At 27.5% G+C, this 22,571-nt stretch overlaps 2 protein-coding genes across 6 annotated transcripts in view; one reads left to right on the forward strand and one right to left on the reverse strand.

Moving 5' to 3' along the window:
- Positions 1 to 16,917, forward strand: part of LOC122503413 — an 86,076-nt gene extending 69,159 nt beyond the window's left edge. For all 4 annotated transcript variants that reach the window (XM_043613936.1, XM_043613938.1, XM_043613937.1 and 1 more), the window contains 2 exons: positions 16,022 to 16,360; positions 16,440 to 16,917. In XM_043613936.1, the coding sequence (XP_043469871.1) occupies positions 16,022 to 16,360; positions 16,440 to 16,472 (372 nt within the window). In that variant the 3' untranslated portion in view covers positions 16,473 to 16,917. The remainder of the gene's footprint in view (positions 1 to 16,021; positions 16,361 to 16,439) is intronic.
- A 263-nt stretch (positions 16,918 to 17,180) lies between these two features.
- The window catches only part of LOC122503412 (protein outspread-like), an 88,459-nt gene continuing 83,068 nt past the window's right edge, over positions 17,181 to 22,571 (reverse strand). Inside the window, exon 15 of one of the 2 annotated variants that reach the window (XM_043613934.1) lies at positions 17,181 to 18,938. In XM_043613934.1, coding sequence (XP_043469869.1) covers positions 18,790 to 18,938 — 149 coding nt within the window. In that variant the 3' untranslated portion in view covers positions 17,181 to 18,789. The remainder of the gene's footprint in view (positions 18,939 to 22,571) is intronic. The other variant, XM_043613935.1, reaches the window with a different exon arrangement.

Genomic DNA, 22,571 nt, shown 5'->3' on the forward strand with positions numbered 1-22,571 from the left:
TGAATTTTTGATAATTTTCGATAATTTTAGATTTTTTACCAAAGAGTCGAGACTATTAAATAAGTAAAGTATTTTCCAAGAGCCCAAAAATAATGAACCTAATGCCATAAAAGAGGAGAAAAAATGTTGAATTTTTTAGAAATTCGGATTTTTGAAATTTGATAATTTTTGATAATTTTAGGGGAGAGTCTCCAGTTGTGAGACACCTCCAGTTGTGAGACAGTCAATTTTTTTTAACACGCAATATTAAAAAGCCGATTGGTTTATATAAAAACATTTCTTTTTATAAGAGCCAACTTTTTCGTGTACACCGAAGCGGATATATAAACTGTTTTTGTTAAATACCAACACTGAGGGTGATAATCGACTAAAAAGCGTTTTTTCAATAAATGCAAAGTTCTTTTTTTCCAAGTTAATTAATTGGAAAAGGTAAATGTAATGCATTTTCTTTTAGGGTTTTCCTTATATTTTGTGATGCAATATTGCATTGTTCCAATCTGCGGTTGAAAATAATTTAATTTTCCTTTTTCAAAATAGCGCCAATTTCTGAGTGTGAGACACAGCATATCACCAGTTGTGAGACGGTGTCACCCATCTGGGCAGCATAAAAAATACGACTTTGCAGGCATACTATTTAAATGTTGTTTTGATTTTTTTTTCTAGTATTTTTGGGCATGTCAAGTGGAAAAAAGTCAATTGATTCAGAAGAAATCAATTTTAATGCTCTTGTTGAAGCTATTAAATTGTGTTTATTTGATAGTCATATTTTGGCGAATAAATATTATTATTTAGTATATAATAATATTTATTATTAATATATTTAATTATTTCTACTAAACATAACGTTTTATGTCAAACTTATTAAATTTTAGCAATTTTTAATGAGTGTCTCACAACTGGAGACATTTTTTTTTTGAAAAAAGCGATGTGCTCGGAAAATGTATCGTAAATTTTTTTGACTTCAACGAAACACTATACTTTCTTTTAATAAAAGTTGCGTATTTCTGTTACCTTTCGAACGGTGTATTTTATTTACAATTTTGTTTACCCGTTTAAAATTTACGGGTCAAAAATAAAACCCGTCTCACAACTGGAGACTCTCCCCTACATTTTTTACCAAAGAGTCGAGACTATTAAATAAGTAAAGTATTTTCCAAGAGCCCAAAAATAATGAAGCTAAATTCCATAAAAGAGAGGAAAAAATGTTGAATTTTAAGAAATTCGGATTTTTGAATTTTTGATAATTTTAGATTTTTTACCAAAGATTCGAGACTATTTAATAAGTAAAGTGTTTTCCAAGAGCTAAAAAATAATGAAGCTAAATATTATCAAAGAGAAGAAATACTGTTGAATTTTAAAAAAATCGGTTTTTCGAATTTATGATAAATTTTGATAATTTTAGAATTTTTACCAAAGGGTGGAGACTATACGGCCATGACTATAGTCATGGCCGACTATATCAGGTTGCACCGTTTGCGTAGTACAGTAGGAATGAACGTGAGGAACAAAAATATTAAATGTCAATTACTCTTATTCAGGATTCCTACAGAAATCCGAATTTAAAATTCCATACCTTTTCCATGATTTCCAGGTCAAATTTTTACGAAATTCTAATAGAATTTTAAATCTAATTTCAATATTTTTGGGCTCTTTAAAAACACTTTACTTATTTAATGGTCTCCACCCTTTGGTAAAAATTCTAAAATTATCAAAATTTATCAAAAATTCAAAAAACCGAATTTTTTAAAATTCAACATTTTTTCCTCTCTTTTATGGGATTCAGCTTCATTATTTTTGGGCTCTTGGAAAATACTTTAGGGAAAAGTGCGGATAGATGCCCCCTTTCTCAGTTCTCCAATATGAAAGAAACTATATTTATGGATTATTAGTTTTTTTTATACACACTAAAAAAAAAGTCTTACTTTCAGCCTCTTTTTGAGGCTGAATTTAAGGTGTAAACGGAGTCAGCCCCGTTAGACAAGGACAGACTTATGTGAAATACATGGGCTGAATTTAAGGTGTAAACGGAGTCAGACTTTTTTTTTCCTGTGTACCTATTGGCCATAACAATTTTACTGTAAAGTACCAGCTCGCTGGCACCCCGGGGTTATTAGTTATAATAATGTAAAAATTTCAGATTGCTGAAAATGTCCAAAAATTTTCAAACTGCTGGACAAAATTCCTCATTACAAAAATCGAGGATATTTAACATGTAAGAAAATATTTTCAATTATTTAATTGTTTCAATTTAATCAGAGAAACATATTAGATCGACGTTTTCCATTTTTTATAATAATATAGTTGTAATAAATGATAATAACTTACCGCGGGGGGCGTCTTACCCACCCAGGTGGGATATATGGCCAAATACAGACCTTTTGAATTTTCGTTCTGATTAATTTATTATTTATTGTAGGTATTTGGTCCTTACATATGTTAATGATAAATAGTAATAGTGTGTAAAAATCAAATAGTCAATTAATAATATTAATATTTGTTGAATTTAGATGTAATTTTCGAATTGGGGGGGCATCTATCCGCACTTTACCCTAAATATTAAATAGTCTCGACTCTTTGGTAAAAAATCTAAAATTATCAAAAAACCAAATTTCTTAAAATTCAACATTTTTTCCTCTCTTTTATGGGATTTAGCTTTATTATTTTTGGGCTCTTGGAAAATACTTTACTTATTTAATAGTCTCGACTCTTTGGTAAAAAATCTAAAATTATATAAAATTATCAAAAATCCGAAAAATCGAATTTCTTAAAATTCAATATTTTTTCTTCTCTTTTATGCCATTTAGCTTTGTTATTATTTGAATTTCTATTCAAGAGAAAAAATAGAAAACAGAAAAAATTTAGAAACTTTTAAAAGTTCCAGGCCTTTTCCATTATTTCCCTGATTTCCAGAAGCCTTTTAAAAATTCCATACCATTTCCATGATTTCCAGATTCTGTAGGAACCCTGTTATTGTTTACTATTATATTTATTATTTTTTATTTATTTATTATTGTTATTATATCTATTATTATTTATTATTATACTTACTTTTTAAAAATATTATTATGGAAAATTATTAAAACAATAAAAGGAAAATTTTTTATGAAAAAATTATTAAACAAATAAAATTTCTAAACAAAAAAGAGTAAATAATAAAAAATTATAAAATGTATAATTTTTTTAGAAATAAACTATAGTTGATAAATAATAAAAAAAAAATTATCCATTAAAATTTATTTTTTCTGAATGTGTCAATATTATTCCCAGTGTATTAATTTTTAAATTGTCTATAAAAAAAGTTAATCTTGGTATTTGAAATAATTTTGTTTAAAAAAATTTGTATAAATAATATAATTTAAAAAATTATACATTTCATAATTTTTTATTATTTACTTTTTTTTTTTGTTTAGTAATTTTATTTGTTTAATAATTTTTTCATAAAAAATTTCCCTTTATTGTTTTAATAATTTTCCATAATAATATTTTTAAAAAGTAAGTATAATAATAAATAATAATAGATATAATAACAATAATAAATAAATAAACAAATAATAAATATAATAGTAAACAATAAGAGTAATTGACATTTAATGTTTTTGTTCCTCACGTTCATTCCTACTGTACCACGCAAACGGAGCAACCTGTTATGGTCGGCCATGTCCAACTTCTCATATAGAGCTATCAGTTTGATATGTTTCGTAAAACGCGGATTGATATTTACGCCCATAGAAACATCTAATCGTCATAAGAAAATTTGTTTTATATTCTCTAATAAATATTATTTTTCCCTAAATCGCCCTTTTTTTCATTTTCTGTCTGAATTTTTAAAAATTAATTATCAAAGTAAAAAATTACACCAAAAGAGGGGAAGTTTTCGACTTTGATAATTAATTTTGAAAAATTCAGACAGAAAATGAAAAAAAGGGCGATTTAAGGAAAAATAATATTTAATAGAGAATATAATTCAAACTTACTTATGACGATTAGATGTTTCTAGGAGCGTAAATATGAATCCGCGTTTTACAAAACAAAGCAACAGCTCGATGTAGGCCTTTGCCGACCATAACAGGTTGCAACATTTTCGTGTTGAAAGTATTTACGCTATGGTAATATAGGGACGTAGATGATCAACAAAAATAATAAGTCATTACTTTTATTATTTAATATTATATAAATAATTATATTTATTTGTTTATTTATCTATTATTATTTATTATTATTCTTACTTTTTAGAAATATTATAATGGAAAAGTATAAAACAAAGTAATGTAAATTTTTTATGAAAATATTATTAAACATAATTTTTGTCATAAAATTGGATCTTTTTTATGAAAAAAGTCCTTTTTCTGAAACACGGAGGTACTCAGAATTTATTTCCAATTATGAAAACCATTTTTGTCTTGAGAAAACGACGTTGATGTTTGCAATTTTTTTCTAACAATTTTTGAAGTAGATTATTAAATTTTCGTCTTTTTTCAATACATTGCAGCTTTTTTTTTTTATTAAAAAAGGGCATTTTTTGACATTTATTTTTCTAAATAATTTCATATCATAATTTTTATTGATGAAAAATAGAAATACAGAAAAATTAAGATTAAATTTTGATCAGAAACTAAATAAGTAAACAAATAATTTTCCATATAGAAAAATTGAATAACAATGTTATTTTTAGAATTTTCAGTTTAAAAACAAAGATTTTTTTCAAAACAATACTTCTATAGGTAATTATGAAAATCATCGATTTCATTTGGAATTCTTTTCATGGATTTAAAAACATATTTTCTACCAAATTACGCGTGTGTTTCGAAATCCACCAATTTTTAAGAAAAATGATAATTGAAAAAGGGTCAAAATATTTTCTGTCCGCTTTTATTTTATGACCGTTGAATTCCTTATAAAAAATTACTTTAAAACTAATTTTGTGGAATATTTAAATTAGATTTTTCATATACTTAAAAATATCAATAATAAAAATAACCATTAAAAATTTTTAAAATTATACATTTCATAATTTTTTATTATTTACTTTTTTTTTGTTTAGAAATTTTATTTGTTTAATAATTTTTTCATAAAAAATTTTCCTTTATTGTTTTAATACTTTTCCATAATAATATTTTAAAAAAGTAAGTAAAATAATAAATAATAATAGATATAATAACAATAATAAATAAATAAACAAATAATAAATGTAATAGTAAACAATGAGAGTATAATTGACATTTAATATTTTTGTTCCTTACGTTCATTTCTACTGTACTACGCAAACGGTGCAACCTGATATAGTCGGCCATGGCTAACCTCCCATATTGAGCTGTCAGTTTGCTATGTTTTGGAAAACGCGGATTGATATTCACGCCCATAGAAACATCTAATCGTCATAAGAAAACTTGTTGAATATTCTCTATTAAATATTATTTTTCCCTAAATCGCCCTTTTTTTCATTTTCAATCTGGATTTTTTTTAATTAATTATCAAAGTCAAAAAATTTCACCAAGAGGGACGAAAAGAGGGGAAGTTGAGGAGAAATCGCTCGCTACGCCTATGCGTACTTTTAAATATTTCCCACCGTGCAGCGTCCTTAAAGACGAATCTTCCACTCCGCGAATATATGGTTTCTTCTTACAAGAAACCACAACAGGCTTCACATTTCATATAAACTGGTCATACTGTCTGCCATATTGGATCCGCCATGTTGAATTTGCAAAAAAGAAGACCGGTTTCGTAAGCAGCTACCCACAAAACTATTAAACCATGTTGAGTTATAAAATTTTCTATGCAGGGTAAGTTGAACCGTTTTGGTACCGATTTCCAAAATTTTGACTTTGAAGATTGACGATGCTTGAGTTCATCTAAAATCCCTGTTTAAAAAATTTGATAGAAATGGAAAGAAAAAAATTTCTTTCCATTTCAATCCTGTTTCTGAATCAAAAATTTTCAACAATTACAATCAGTTTCTATCACATAATATTAATAGAAAGTCTATCCAAATCAATACTTTGTCTATCCGAAAATTGTCCCATGCGTTGTCCCACTGATTTCGAAGAAAGTCCTATCAAATTCTATCAAAATTGATTATTAAAAATTGTTTCCAATCCAATAAGATTTTTTGATTTAAATTCTATCAAATCCTGTATCGAAAAATAACAAAAAGTTCTTTCCCATTGTATCCGATTGAAAACATAGTTTTAAAAAAAAATTTGTGGAAAAAATAATAAAAGATTCTTATGACCATTAGTAACATTATATTCTTAGCACACTCCAAACATACAAACATTCTAAATTAAACTGGAGGAATTAAATTAAAACTTGTACCCTATGGGAATCGAACCCCGCACCTATGACCTATCTATCTAAACGCTTAACGACCGCGGCTATCAAATCGACGTGAGAAATATTTTTCGACCTGTCTATATAAACTGCAACTTTGAAAAACGTAAGTTTATGTAAAATATTATAATTTTTGTAAGTACCTAAAAAATACAAGCAGAAATTAAAATATTTATATAGATTTGCAATATATGCTATTATGTTAAAAATATTAATTAAATATTTAATAAGTTTCTGCTCAAATGTCATTTGACCGCTTTGTAATTTTTTGCAAATATTTGCAAAAAATAACATTAAGCGAAATAAAAAACAGAAAATTCGTAAAAATTAAAATTCGCAAAATGACTGGGTCAGGCCAGCTCAACTGTGTTAAAAAAATTTCAATGATTTTCTAAAATATTAAAACTTTTATAAAACTCTGTAGTTCACAACAAAACAATAAAACACTTTTAATCGTTTTTTGAAATTTTTGTTATTTTTTTGCATTAACAAAATATTACAAACTTTAAAAAAAATTAATAACTCAAAAGTCGTTTACCATAAATTAATAAAATTTACACTGATTACACAAAATTGTTCACTCTTTTAAAAGAAAATATTTGCATGATTGTAAATTTAAAAATTCCCTATTTTTAATAACAATTTTATAAACAATTTGAATTATTTTTGTGTTCTCTACCCCTCCAAATGCAATAAAACTCATAGGAAGTATACTCAGTAGTCTTTTCTTGAAGCTCCTAATAAACAATTTTGGTATTTTCAATTTGGAATGTACCTAACGAATTTTTTATTAAAAACGCGCGTCCACTCCACAATGGGAAAAATTTGATTGTCGTGGAAAATTCAGTCTAGAAGTTACAAATATTATTTGTTTTTAATAAATTTTTTTAAATGAAAGTTTATAAAATTGTGCACCAATCAGATTAAATCTGATATCTTAACTTTAAAAAATATTATTGCTACGCATTTGTTAACTAATATTTTGGAAATTTTTTCCTCTTTTGTTCATATATGTTGTTAAATAAAAAATATTTGTTAACAGTTTTCAAAATTCTACCGCCACAGATCGGTGCGCAATTTTACAAACTTTCATTTAAAAAAAATTATTAAAAACAAATAATATTTGTGACCTCTATAGACTGAATTTTCCACAACAATCAACTTTTTCCCACTATGGAGTTGGCGCGCGTTTTTAATAAAAAAATTCGTTATGTACATTGGGAGCGTTCACAAATGATGTCACGTTTTTGGGGGGAGGGGGGGTCTCCACTAAACGTGACACAATGAATTTTTACATATGAAATTGCATGAAATTGAGAAAATTTTTTAACACAGTTTAGCCGGTCTGACCCTACTATTGGCAAAATTACAAATAGCAACTGTAACAAATTCATAAAAATATCAATTCCAGAAATGCAAATTTGCAAAAATAAAATTTGCAAAACAACAATTAGCAGAAATAATGATTCATAACAGAGCAGTTTTGCAAAACAAAAAAATAACAATTAGCAAAAGTATCTAACAATTTGTAAAACTGTCAATTGCGAAGAATGCAAGTTTGCAAAAATAACAAATTTGCAAAATAACAGTTTAGTAAAATAAATATTTGTAAAAATGTAAATTTGCAATAATAATTTTTTGCAAAAATAACTATTGGCGAAAATGACAATTTTATGAATTCCAATTCGCGATTAATCAAACTCTTTAAATTCCAAATAGAATGCATCCCCGAATAAAATTAAACCAAGATGACATTATTCAAGATCCAAACTCAAGCTTGTTGATTTTTAATTTGACATGACAAGTGAAATTTCATGTGGAAGGAATTTAATAGGTGTTCCATCAAAACTCATAGATAGAAAGTTATAAGACGTTTCAGATAATAGGATTTGGTAGAAAATGTATCCAAATCTTTGATAGAGAAATATAGTATTTTCATGTTGAAAGAATTTGATAGGTATTCAATCAAAACTCATAGATAGAAAATTATAAGATTTTTCGACTCATAGAATTTGATAGAATTTGTATCCAAATCTTGGATAGAGAAATATTAAATTTTCATTTGGAAAGAATTTGATAGGTATTCAATCAAAACTCATGGATAGAAAACTATAAGAATTTTCGACTCATAAAATTTGATAGAATTTGTATCCAAATCTTGGATAGAGAAATATTAAATTTTCATTTGGAAAGAATTTGATAGGTATTCAATCAAAACTCATGGATAGAAAACTATAAGAATTTTCGACTCATAAAATTTGATAGAATTTGTATTCAAATCTTGGATAGAGAAATATTAAATTTTCATTTGGAAAGAATTTGATAGGTATTCAATCAAAACTCATGGATAGAAAACTATAAGAATTTTCGACTCATAAAATTTGATAGAATTTGTATCCAAATCTTGGATAGAGAAATATTAAATTTTCATTTGGAAAGAATTTGATAGGTATTCAATCAAAACTCATGGGTAGAAAATTATAAGATTTTTCGATTCATAGAATTTGTATCCAAACTCTTGATAGTAAAATATTGAATTTTAGTATATTATTAACTTTGATAGATAATACATCAAAACTTATGATAGAAATGGATTTAATTTTCTACTTTGGATAGAAGTGGATTGGATTTTTAATATTTGATTAAATTGGATTCGAATTTCAAGGATTGAAGGAAGAAAATTATATCAAATCCTATCCATTTTAATAATTTTTTTAAACAGGGATTGTCTAGAGATAATTTTTAAATAACCTGAAATCAATCAGTAATCAAATTGTATACCAGATTATTATCTGGTATACAATTTGATTACACGGAGAGACCAACATTTGTAAAAATTACTAAAAATGGTTGCAATGACCGGAAATAAGGGGACTTTTAGCATAATGTACTACAGAATTAGATAAATTTACAAAAGAAATAGATAAATTTGCTACATTGAAATAGCAAGTTTTAATATTTTGTGTAAGAGTTGTAAATGTAGCAAAAATTGATTAGTTTTCTCTAATTTAATTAGACAAAATCTGACAAATGAAAACATTTTCCACTAAAACCTACACGGAGAAAAAAATAAAGTTATACCAACCGGAGACCCCGGTTAAAACTACATGACCGACCTGACCGACACAGGCGTTAACATAACCTCTGATTCCCAAGTCAGCACAATTTGACAGCCAGGCAGTTTTGGTCTGGCTGCCTCAAGTTATGTCAATGGCTGGATCGATATCAGTAGTAAATTGACTGACGAAAACTAAAGACTCAACTGGAGAGCCAAGTCAAAACGGCCTGGCTCTCCGGTTATCACTACTTGACTTCATAAAATTAGCATGACGACTCAAAAAAAAGCAGTTACAACTTTTTTTTTCTCTCCGTATATACTATCCACTGTAGTACCCTACTAAAAATAAAATCAGGAATCGTCATGAATGGTCAGAATTTCTCAACATTCCTGAACAGTCTCACCACTTCTGACGTTTTCGAACGTTTCTCACCATTCCTAACCAAATACTTTCCAAGCTCCTCCCACTTTACTCCCACCATTTTCGAAGCTGTGACCATTTCTGAAATTCCTGACCATTTCTGAAATTCTTGACTATTTCTGAAATGTGTGAACACATAACCTATAAAAATTTTGGTACATCTTTCTAATTTTGGTAAAGTCTCATGAAAATTTATATATACAAATCTTTCAAATTTATTTTTTACATTTCAGAATACATTATTCTATTATAAAAATTGTTCTTTTAACTTAACAAAAGTTCTCATTTTTCAAATTGGTATAATTATTGAATTAATTATACAGCAAAAGTAGGTAAATAAATCAAAACATTCGGACCATTCTTTCAACATTATTTAATATATTTATTTAATGTATATTTATAATATATTAATTTAATATATGTATATTTACTTGTAATTATTTAATATAGTTAATTAATAATAAATTTTGATTCATAATATTAGTAATTTACTATACCAGTCAGTACTTATTATGAAAAGTATTTGCATTATAATTGAAATACAGTTATATTTTAATTATTATTAATCATTAATAGAATAATTTTTTACTATAATGATTATTAATAATTTAAATTTAAAATTTATAAAAATTTCAATATTGCATTAATAATTCATTATTATTATAAATTATAATGTTAAATTAAATTAATATTAAATACTAAATTTATTTTAAATGCAGATATAATAATAATTATTATTAATCTGTGTTCGTATTATAGTTTATGAAACATTCCAAATTGTAAAGTTAAGACTTAATTTATTATTGATTCAATTAATAGTGTTAATTTTTATTAATTCACATAACCTATTATGACTAAATTGAAATATAATTAATTAATAAAAATTATTTAACAGTTTATTCTGATTTATTGATAATATTGGTAATTGAATTTTACTATTTTACAGTTGCTCTTTATATAGACAGTTGAATCCAGAAATATGTAAGTCGGTTCGGTAGTCGCAGTTGTTAGGGCAGTTAGTTTAGGCACTAGGTTAGGTCATGCGTCGGGGTTCGATCCCCGTAGGGTCCAAATTGTAATTTAATTCCGGGAATTAGTTTCAAGTTGTTCCGTATGTAAACAAACTGATATTAATTAATAAAATATATTTTTTAAAATTAATTTGTTGCAACTTTTTGCATATTGTTTAAATAAATAAAACAGAAGTGGCTTAAAAATATGGTCAAAAATGAGATACAAATGGTCTCAAATAGTCACCAATTATGGGCGGGGTCAACAAAGAGGAGGGGATAGTAGCAAACTTGTGACCACTTTAAACTTCCTCCTCCTGATCAGTTGTGATAGATTTCTGACGAGATCCATCCAGAATCGTAAGAAAACTGGATTAAAGTGGTCAGGCGGCCTGACCATTTGTCTGATCATTCCTGATTTTATTTTTAGTAGGGTAATTTTTGGTGAGCAAGTGTGGCTAGCGAGTGCAGTCATATGGCGCCTGCATTTCTATTGGTTGCTAACTTCGTCAATCTCCGTAAATGAGCCGATGCCATCCGATCATTGACAGTGACTATGTTTCGCGTATGTAAAATAAATTTGGATATTATCTGTAGGTCGTTCGTTATCTCAGAAATTGACCATTATAAATTAATAAATTTTGCATTTATTCCTGTCCCAAGAACTATGTCTTATAATAAGTTGTTAAAAGTAAACTGCTTTCTCGTAAGTGCTGTAAATTTTCATCATTCAATATATAAGGAAACAAAGATGTATACTTTCAGTGAAATTTGTTGTCGTGCGTGCAGTTGTGTATTAGTGTATTAATTAACCGCGTCTATACATATCAGTGAAATAAACATGTGTGTGTCTTCAAATATTTATCCAACAAATACATAAGTGTGTGAGTGTGTGTGTCTGTGTATGTAAAAATCCTTCCAGTTTATCTCCATTAGTCAAGAATTGACGGGAAACCGGCGATAAAAATCCGTATTTTTTCTTTCACTCTTTCTTTCTGCATTTACAAACCACTATAGTAATTTTATGTACACAATACTTCTGAGTATACTACAGTTGTTTGGAACTATTGGACGAAATAGTAAGAAACTTTGCTAATTTGGTGAACATTTGTCGGATTAGTGACTTGGTGTAGAAAAAACCGCTGCCAAGTTGTACATTTTTATAATTTTGGTGTTCATTTCATGAACACTTTTGCTTCCTCATAGAAATAATAATAATTGAAATATAAGAATTACTTTTTATTAAAGGGTTAAAAATCTTTAAATCTTGGTCTAAAAAATGTGTTTTTATATATTCTATAAGATGGTAATAATAGTTTAATAATTACACATAAGTTAATAAACAAGAATGTTGAAAAAATGATATTTTCCACAATTTTTGATTTTTCAAATACCAATAATTTTATAATTTCTGCCCGAATCAGGTTCAAAAATAGGTCAATCGAAGCGTTTTTTAATGCTCTTCAAGTTGGTAATAATTTTTTGAAGTTACTTTTACATAATTTTAAAAAAATTTTATAAGTCTTATTTTTCAAAATTTTAGATTTTTAAAAGTTTAATATCTCCGGTTAATATGGACGAAAAATGTTCAATTGGGACTCAAAAGATGCGTCCGAAAAAACTCTACAAAACTGAATACAAAACAAAACTAAACTTCTACATTTTTTAACAAAATTTTTAAAAATGTCTTATTTTCCAAAATTTTTGATTTTTAAAAGTTTAATATCTCCGGTTAATATGGACCAAAAATGTTCAATTAGGGCTCAAAAGATGCGTCTGAAAAAACTCTACAAAACTAAAGAAAAAGATTTATAAGTGTTCCAACATTTTTTTAAGTTATGTCCAAAAAACGTTTTTTTACAAAATGAAAAATGCAAAAAAAAAATAGTTAAACTTCATGAATCGGGCTGAAAATACTCTCATCTTATGTCCCCCGGGAAGACCTACAATTTAAAAAAAATTGAGGCCTTTAGCTCTTTCTCGTTCTGAGATAATGAGGCAAATGTAATGTTAGTACACACACACACATCGGGACAAATTTTTAAAATCCGTTTTTTGGACTTCGGAGGTCAAAATACGTCGAAATTTTTTTTTATTTATTAAGAACATTTATACGGGGAGTTCCTGTGCATATATAAAGTACTAAAGTATTAGGCATAATAAAAAAAAATTTATAAATATGTCAAAAAATGCCAATCCAAAATTTTGCTAATGCAAAGCTTCCTTTATGAGGAAGCAATAGTAAAAAATACAAAAAGTCCCCTTATTTCCGGTGGTTGCAATGTGAAAATAGTAAATTCTAGTGTGATTTTATACAAAAATTAGTAATGTCGGTCTCTCCGTGTACTAATTGAGGTTTTATATGGGCAAATATGTTTTACTTAAAAAAAATTTTTTTTTAGGGAGTCAACATATTTTATGGTTAATAATGGTCCTTTTTATAATGACGTACTTATAAAACATTTTGAGTTTAAACATTTTAGAGCTTAATTTTTTTAGTGAATAATAATTTGTGTTCATATTTTTAGTACACTGAGAAAACTGGAGTGTCAAATTCGGAGGTTCAAAAAGTGTATGTTTCCTTTGCTTATGAAGAGAGTTAAATAGTCCTTCTAAAATAATTTTTGAATTGGTAATGAAAATCTACTTGTATATTCTCTCCAATTATATCTGAGGGTTAAAAGTGAGACGCATGCATATCCCCTAATCGCCAAGTCGTCGAACGATCAAATAGTCGAATGCCAAGTAATCGAATGGACAAAACGTCGAATGCTAAAAACATCGAATCGGCATTTAGTCGAATGCTAAAAACATCGAATTGTCAATACGTCGAATGTTCAAAACGTCGAATTATCAATTCGTCGAATGTTAAAAACATCGAATCGTCAATTCTTCGAATGCTAAAAACATCGAATTGTTAATTAATCGAATGCTTAAATCATCGAATTGTCAATACGTCGAATGTTCAAAACGTCGAATGATAAAAACGTCGAATGCTAAAAACATCGAATGGACAAAACATTGCTAAAAACATCGAATCCTCATTTAATCGAATGCTGAAAACATCGAATTCTCAATTTGTCGAATGTTCAAAACGTCAAATGCTAAAAACGTCGAATGTTCAAAACGTCGAATCGTCATTTAGTCGAATGGTAAAACCATCGAATAGAGTCCATTCGTCGAATGCTCAAATAGTCGAAACGCCATCTGTTCGAATTATCAAGTAGTAGAATGGTAAAGTTGTCGAATGTTCAAAACGTCGAATCGTCATCTGTTCGAATTGCCAAGTAGTAGAATGGTAAAGTAGTCGAATGGACAAAAAGTCGAAACGCCATCTGTTCGAATTATCAAGTAGTAGAATGGTAAAGTTGTCGAATGTTCAAAACATCGAATCGTCATTTAGTCGAATGCTAAAAACATCGAATCTTCATTTAATCGAATGCTAAAAACATCGAATTCTCTCTCAAATCGTCAAATGCTCAGAACATAGAATAGTCAGTGCGTCGAATGCTCAAATAGTCGAAACGCCATCTGTTCGAATTGCCAAGTAGTAGAATGGTAAAGTAGTCGAATGTTCAAAACGTCGAATGCTCAGAACATCGAACTGTCAATTCGTCGAATGCTCAAAACCTCGAATGATAAAAACGTCGAACGCTAAAAACATCGAACTTTTGACGATTCGATGTTTTTAGCATTCGACGTTTTTATCTTTCGACGAATTGACAGTTCGATGTTCTGAGCATTCGACGTTTTGAACATTCGACTACTTTACCATTCTACGACTTGACATTTCGAACAGATGGCGTTTCGACTATTTGAGCATTCGACGAACTGACTATTCTATGTTCTGAGCATTCGACGATTTGAGAATTCGATGTTTTTAGCATTCGACGTTTTGATCATTCGACGTTTTGAACATTCGACGAATGGAAAATTCAATGAATTAACAATTCGATGTTTTTAGCATTCGATGAATTAACAATTCGATGTTTTTAGCATTCGATTAATTAACAATTCGATGTTTTTAGCATTCGAAGAATTGACGATTCGATGTTTTTAGCATTCGACTAAATGACGATTCGATGTTTTAAACATTCGACAACTTTACCATCAAGTAGTAACTTGATAATTCGAACAGATGGCGTTTCGACTTTTTGTCCATTCGACTACTTTACTATTCTACTACTTGGAAATTCGAACAGATGACGATTTGACGTTTTGAACATTCGACAACTTTACCATTCTACTACTTGATAATTCGACGAATGGACTATTCGATAGTTTTACTATTCGACGTTTTGAGCATTCGACGTTTTGAACATTCGACGTTTTTAGCATTCGACGTTTTGAACATTCGACGTTTTTAACATTCGACAAATTGATAATTCGATGTTTTTAGCATTCGATTAAATGAGGATTCGATGTTTTTAGCATTCGACGTTTTGTCCATTCGATTACTTGGCATTCGACTATTTGATCATTCGACTACTTGGCGATTAGGGGATATGCATGCGTCTCTTAAAAGTTGCGCAGAAAATGTGTACGATCTGATGCGCGCGAAATTGTTTTTCTGACATTTTATTTATTTAATTTAGGGGTTAGTTTGCCATATTTATTCATTTCGCGACGGATAAGGAAGGGATTTCTCAAGATGGTAAATTTCTGTTATAAACTCATTTTACCTCCAAGAGAAATGGCACGAATATCTGTCAATGGTGTATTTGAACATTTAGATTGTTATCCAATAGCTAACTCTCAAATATCAACGATTTCTCCCTCCAAATGTTTAGTCCAATACTCCAGTTTTCTCAGTGTACATTAATTAAATTTTGTTATATCAAACAGAAAGCTTCTTTCAACCTTGAACATAAATTCATTTGTAAAATAATCAAACCTTTTAAGAGAAAAATAAGAACAAATATGAGTATTTAAATTCGAACCTTTAACAAACTGTCGAAAACTAAAAAAATAGCAATTTAAACAAAAATGGGCATTTATATGAAAAAGTAGACTTTCTGTATCTTTTTCTTTAATTATAATAAAATTTTATTTTAGTTTTTAATTTTTAAGTATATAATTTATGAAAGTTGTAACTTTTCTTAAAATCGACTTTTAGTGCGTTGTAGTAAATTGAACTATTAATAACCCTTGCAATTAATATTTTTATTCCTTGAAGAAAATAAGTATTAAATAATAATTTTTCAGACTGATATTCAAGACCAGAACGAAATCTACGAATGCCTCTCAATGGTTCTTTATTATTGTATTTCTCAAAAATTAAATGTTTGTCCATTTCTCCAGTGTCCTGCAACATTTGTTATTTTCAAAAATGCGATCGACAATATTTCTAATTTAGTAGAGCCAAATTACAGTTTTCAAGATTTTGCCATGACATGGCTCAGACATGTACAATGGGCAATAATTAATGAAGAATTAAAGTTAAATACAGACGCTAAACAGTCAGTAGTTCTTCTTACTGAACTGAGATTCATGTTGTTAAATATGAATAAGAAAGATTACTTAATAGAAGATTTCTGTTCAGTTGTAAGTATTTTATTTATTTGCTTACAAAACAAATCGTGATATGAATACTAAATTTAAAGTTTATTTTCTTATTTTCTAGGTGGACAATCATTTATCCATACTTGATAATTAATTCAAAGTATAATATTTAAATCTTTTAAATAAAAGTCAATATATTGGGGTAATTTGTAAATTATAGTAAAAATATTATGTAATATAATTATAAAAATGATTATTATTGAACATCGCATTCAATATTTTGATATGTACACTGAGAGAAGTCCAGGGCGTAATAGTTTCCGCTAGACGTCGCTATAAGCTACTGTTCTTGTTGCGTTTGAGATGTTTCGAATCTAGGGCTCAGACGCCCCGAGTCTGTCAAACATTGTTCCCGCATGTGAGAGAACAACTCGTGACCGAAACTAAAAGTTGTAAGTAATCCCGCTTCGGGACGTTCCACGTTTCGCATCGGGGCTTGAGACGTCCCGATCGAAAGTTCACATAAGATCATTCAAAATTATCACTCAAGCCTCGCACGGGACGTATTAGTTCCCGGACTTCTCTCAGTGTAGGTATTTTTATTTTCGACCTTATTATCGATCCATAAATTTATTTGTTATTTGTTCCTGCAGTTTGCTGAGGATGACGTAGTTATTATTATTTGCATATAAATTGCCTGATTGATCATAATGAATCATAATTATTATTGTTCTATAATAATAATAATAATAATAATTCAAAATTATAAAAATGACTTCTTATTACTTAAAATTAATTGATCCAACAAAAATTAAGTTTTAAAATAATGAAGTAGGTATGTATAGTAAGCAATTCTCAAACGTAAAAGGTTACTGAATTTTATTTCAAACGTGTTATAAATTATAATACAAATTTAATATTATGATTGTAATATATTATAAACGTTAAACAATCCTGAGCAATTATTCTACAAAATAAGTAATGAATCTTGAAGTCGCCACTAGGAACGAGTCGCAATTACATATCAATAATATAATATATATTTATTTACTTATGTATAAACAATCTATTCAATATGGATGGGGGTTAATTTGGGCTATTTAATCTTAAACTAATAAAATATAATAAACTATACATTATTAACATTTGAATAATTATTCATTCTTATATAAAAGAAAAAAAATTGTAATATTACAATGATTACAAATGATACACAGTAAATTTACACAATCTATACACAACAAGAGTGACATTCAAAAACAAGAATATAATAAATTCTTTTTTTTCTTTAACAAAAATGAGACTTTCAAATTTTTATCTCACTTTCCAAAAATGTAAATCCTCAAAAACGCTAATAATAAAAACTAATAATAAAAATTCATATTTCACATTTGTATAATAAAGAGTTTTTGAGTGCCATAAATATAATTAAAAAAATAATAATAAAACAGAGAAAGAAGACTTTACAGATAGAAATAAACTTGTGTACATGACTCATTTCCTGCCTCTTCTTTACTTGACAATTAAACATTGAAACAATGTAAAGTTAAAAAAATTTCATCAGATCAGCAAAGAAGAAGCATATTATGATATATGCAATAAATAATGCCCAAAAAATACATGATCCGAAAAATTAAGTAGTAAAGATTGCACACTGTTTGGTATTTTGCTTGGGTTTTGTGTGAATTTCCTTTAGTTGCCCAAAAAGTTGTACGTAACAAAATTTACAATAACAAAACTTGCACTATCTCACTCACACTCTGAATCTTATATTACATACGGTACAAAATAAGCTAATAGTTTTCATTAGATTATGTTTACAATATAAACATATTCAATAGGGGAAGACTTTAAAACAATACGAGACTCTGATCAAATGTCTGTGATAAGTAATTATTCTTCAAGATCATTTGATAAGGATTCAAACTTAACAATAACAGTTTATCTTAAAGAATTTGCACCAAAGGGAAAGAATTTTTTTTATAAATCTCAAATCTAAAATCTGCCTGAAATCCCACAAGCGAAATAGTTGAAATTTACAATTGAAAGAATAATTCACAAAAAGTAGTGAAATTCTAAAAAATGTTCACTTGTTTTTTATTGACAAAATTCAATGAAATAAACAAGTTATATTTGAACCATTAAGTTAAACCATTTAGTTTCAACTATTTCGATAGTTTAGATTTCGAGATGAAATGATAAACAAAAACAATTATGACAGACTTCAATATTAATGTGAAAAACTAATTTGAAATATAGTAAAGAATTGAATAACATCAATTTTTTGACAACCTGATCAGCACCACTGTCGATTTCTTTTTTACTGTCATTTATTTGTTATTTTGAAAATTCTCCTGGAACAAAATCAATTACATTAATCGAAATAAGCTTGAAATTATTTCGAAATAGAAAGGCAGTGTTTGTTGAAATTCTTTTTCATTTTTAACTTGATTATTGATCTCAGCAAATTGTTAGAGCTCAAAACGTTTTTTCCTCTCAGCAACCATACCCACTGCAGGGAGTGGAGGGTAGAGGGGATGATGGTGGCTCGGGATAGGTGTTGTGGGCAGGCTACGACAACTCCTGCCAGGCCACCTCAGCGAAGGAGACCTCATCAACTCTGTAAAATAACAATTGTAAACATTAACTTCGAACAATTAATTTATTAAACACAATTTTTTGTTTATTGCAGTAGAGTGGGTGGAAACCACCAGTTCGCTTTTATTTTCGTCTATTTATTCAAAAAATGTCTTTTCAATTTAAAAAAATAGAAATTTAAAACTTAAATTTTTGTTTCTTTTTATTAAACAATTTTTTAATAGGATTAAATCATTACAAGAAACATTGAAACAAAAATTAGCTAATTTAAGGGGTAACATCACGCACAGAGCACATAAAAAACAAGTTGTTCTCAATATAATAACTGGTGAAATTCTGGTTATTAAATATAATAACTTGGTGAAATTGTTGATGTAAATATTATTATTAAACTATGTGTCAATGTTACCGGCAAAACCCGAAGACCAGGCATTTTGCGAAATGCTTAAGATTTCAGGAAATACCCGAATTTCCTAGAGATTTACAGGCAGTTCTCGAATTGCCTACACTGAAAGAAACTTTGTTACAATATATGATAAACCCGAAAGGAAATTTTAGTATTTTATTTTTCAAACGTAGGACATTCAGGGTTGATATCAAAGATTGATATAATTTTACGAAATAGCTTTTAAAGTAACTATATTCAAGAAATTATAAGTATTATTTCTTATTTTAAATTCAGAATTTTTGAATATTGATAAAAGTATACGAAAAAACAGTTGCAACCAGTAGTGAGTAAGCAGACGCGCCCATTCGTTAATTACAAAATTTATACTAAAATTCGGAACGATTTTTTCGTAATTTGATAAAACTATTAACAAAAAATCAGAACTATAGTATATGGTCGTGACAGTAGCAGACGACCAAACTCTTCGCCAATGTTTACTCCCTTTTTTTACTCAATGATAGACAACAATGGATTTTCTAAATTTTGTTCTTAACATACACACACACACACTACCACATATAAAGCATTAAGAATTCACATTGGCAAACATACAAATACAAATACATAATTCACGATACTGTGGAAATGTGTGAGCTGTCTTATATACTAAACAGACTGATTTTTCTGCGCTTGTGAGATAGGTGAAAATATATTTAAAAATGTTTAAAACCAAAAATAAAAAATCAAACATTGTATTATTTTTTGAAGAACAATTTTTATTTAACACCTTCAAAATAACACTGTTAACTATAGTTAACGCCGTACAGACGTAATGGATCGTAGTGACGCGACGTGGCGGATTTGTTACTGCTCGTTCAGAGTCGGGCTAATTCAGGCAAGACTCATTCGTTCAACTTCGGCAAGTTTCGAAAATCTCGTCAATTTTTTCTTTTCATTTTTCGTGCATTTTCATATCAACTTTATCAAAATTTGAAACTATTACGAACTTAAACAGAATTCTAACTACGGAGTTTGAAATATTTGGATAAACAAATAAACCAAATAAACCAAATTTGGATAACCTTTACTTCTTAAAGGCGTATCAGAATTTGACATTTCGAGTTTTAAAACAATCATTTTGAATTTTGTGAAGATTATACTAAATTATCTTTTCAAATATATTATATTTCCTTATTTTACTTCTAAACATTCTTAAAAGTAGTAACGAAAATCCTTACCATACCAAAATGTCCTACACTTGTAACTAAATATACTAAAAAGTGACCCTAAAATATTAAATATTGTAACAAAGTTTCTTTCAGTGTTTTTTTTTTGCTGAATGTGCAAAAAACTATGTAATCGGCCTGCGTGAGCAACCATGAAATATTTTTATCCTAGAAATAACTAAGTATACAAAAAGAATAATTATTTCTGTTACAAATTTATAAAAAAAATTTTTTTTTCCTTTACTTTTAATAATTTTGTTACTTAATTGTTTTATGTTTATCTAGATACCAATAATTAATATTAATAAATAAATAAATAACAGAAATAAAATAAGATGAGCGATGATTATAACATGAACGTTCTGCTTCCTCTTTACAATCTGCAAAAAACTTTGCAAACAAAGAATTTTTTTTAAAATCGTAATTAAAAAATTGTAATTATGCAAATTTTTTTGATTTATTAAAAAAAACTTTAGATTTTGTTAAAAAATTGTGATGAATAGAAGTTACGTAAATTTTCTAAATAATTTCGTTAAAAATCGTAATTAACAAATAGAAATTATGGAAATGCTTTTCTTCCTTTTTTTCCAAAATAAATTTAAAATGTTCTAAAAAAATGTGATTCATAAAAATCTTTTTCCTTTATTTCTAAAATAATTCGAATTTTATTTTTAAAAAATTGTAATTGAGGAAAAGAAATAGTGCAAATTACTTGCTTTTTTAAAAAAACAGAACTTTGTTAAGAAATCCGTGATTAGAAATAGGAATATTGCAAATTTTTTTATTCTTTTTCTTAAAAAACTCATGATTTAGTAAGCAAAATAAGATTTCAAATCGATAAATGTCTAAATAATTAAAAATTGATTTCGTAAATTTTAAAATGGAGTTCTAGAATTCTAAAATCGTGTTCAGAAATTTCGCAAGAGGGTGCTTTAAATCCTTATTAATAAAATCAGACTTTTGTCTGTACATTGCATAGAATTCAAAATTTCTATTATATTCCTTCTTTTTACACTCTAAGGAATGCGAAAATACTATTAAGAAAATTATGTGTGTATGTGTATATGTGTGTATGTGTGTATGTGTGTATGTATGTCCGCAAATTTTCGACCGCGTATCACGGAAAAACGGTTCGATCGTTTGAAGTGAAACTTGGCAGTCTTTTAGGCATTAGCCTAACTTAAAATCCTAGCGATAGTAGATTAAAAAATATTAATATGGACGAAAGTTATGCCATTTTTTCAAAAATTCGAAAATTCGAAATTTTTAGTTTTTTCATATACTTTAGTGAATTGTACTTAAACTTGGTACAGGGTTAATTTTAGTGTTTTTTATGAAGATTTAATCGTCAGAATAATAAAATTTTGAATAACAAATAAAAAGTGTTAGATTTAAATATTGAAAAATTAAAAAGTTTAAAAATTGAAATTTTTTTGTAATTAATTTTTATACGGTTGTATTTCTTAGGTCAACAATAAAAATTTGTTGTTGAGATCATAAGTTTACTTTCTTAAAAGAATTCTATTAGGTCAGAATATTAACAATATCCATATAATTAATATGAGACTTTTGTCAGTATGTTGCACAGAATTCAAAATTGCTATTATATTTTATTAATTAATGATCAAAAAATGAAAAACTCAAATTTCATTCTGATGACTAAATTGTAATAAAAAATACTAAAATTAACCCTGTATAAAATTTAAGTAAAATTAATGACAATAATTATTTCAAAAGATAAATTTTGAATTTTAAAAATTTTGAAAATATATAGCACTAGCTGTCATGTCGTACCCGTCTTCGACGGGTTTTAGTTTCTACCAATACATTTAACAATGTTTCTACCAATCTGCGGAAAATCAAAAATACCCGGGATAAATTAATTAATAATTAATAATTAATAATTAATAATTAGTTAATTAATAATAATTAATAATTAGTTAATAATTAATTAATTAATAATTAGTTACCATTAGCTATTTCGGTAGTATAATTATACTATTTGAATAGTCTCCACCCTTTAGCAAAAAATCAAAAATTA

The sequence above is a fragment of the Leptopilina heterotoma genome, unplaced genomic scaffold (assembly GCF_015476425.1).
Source record: "Leptopilina heterotoma isolate Lh14 unplaced genomic scaffold, ASM1547642v1 Lhet_260, whole genome shotgun sequence".
NCBI lineage: Eukaryota > Metazoa > Arthropoda > Insecta > Hymenoptera > Figitidae > Leptopilina > Leptopilina heterotoma.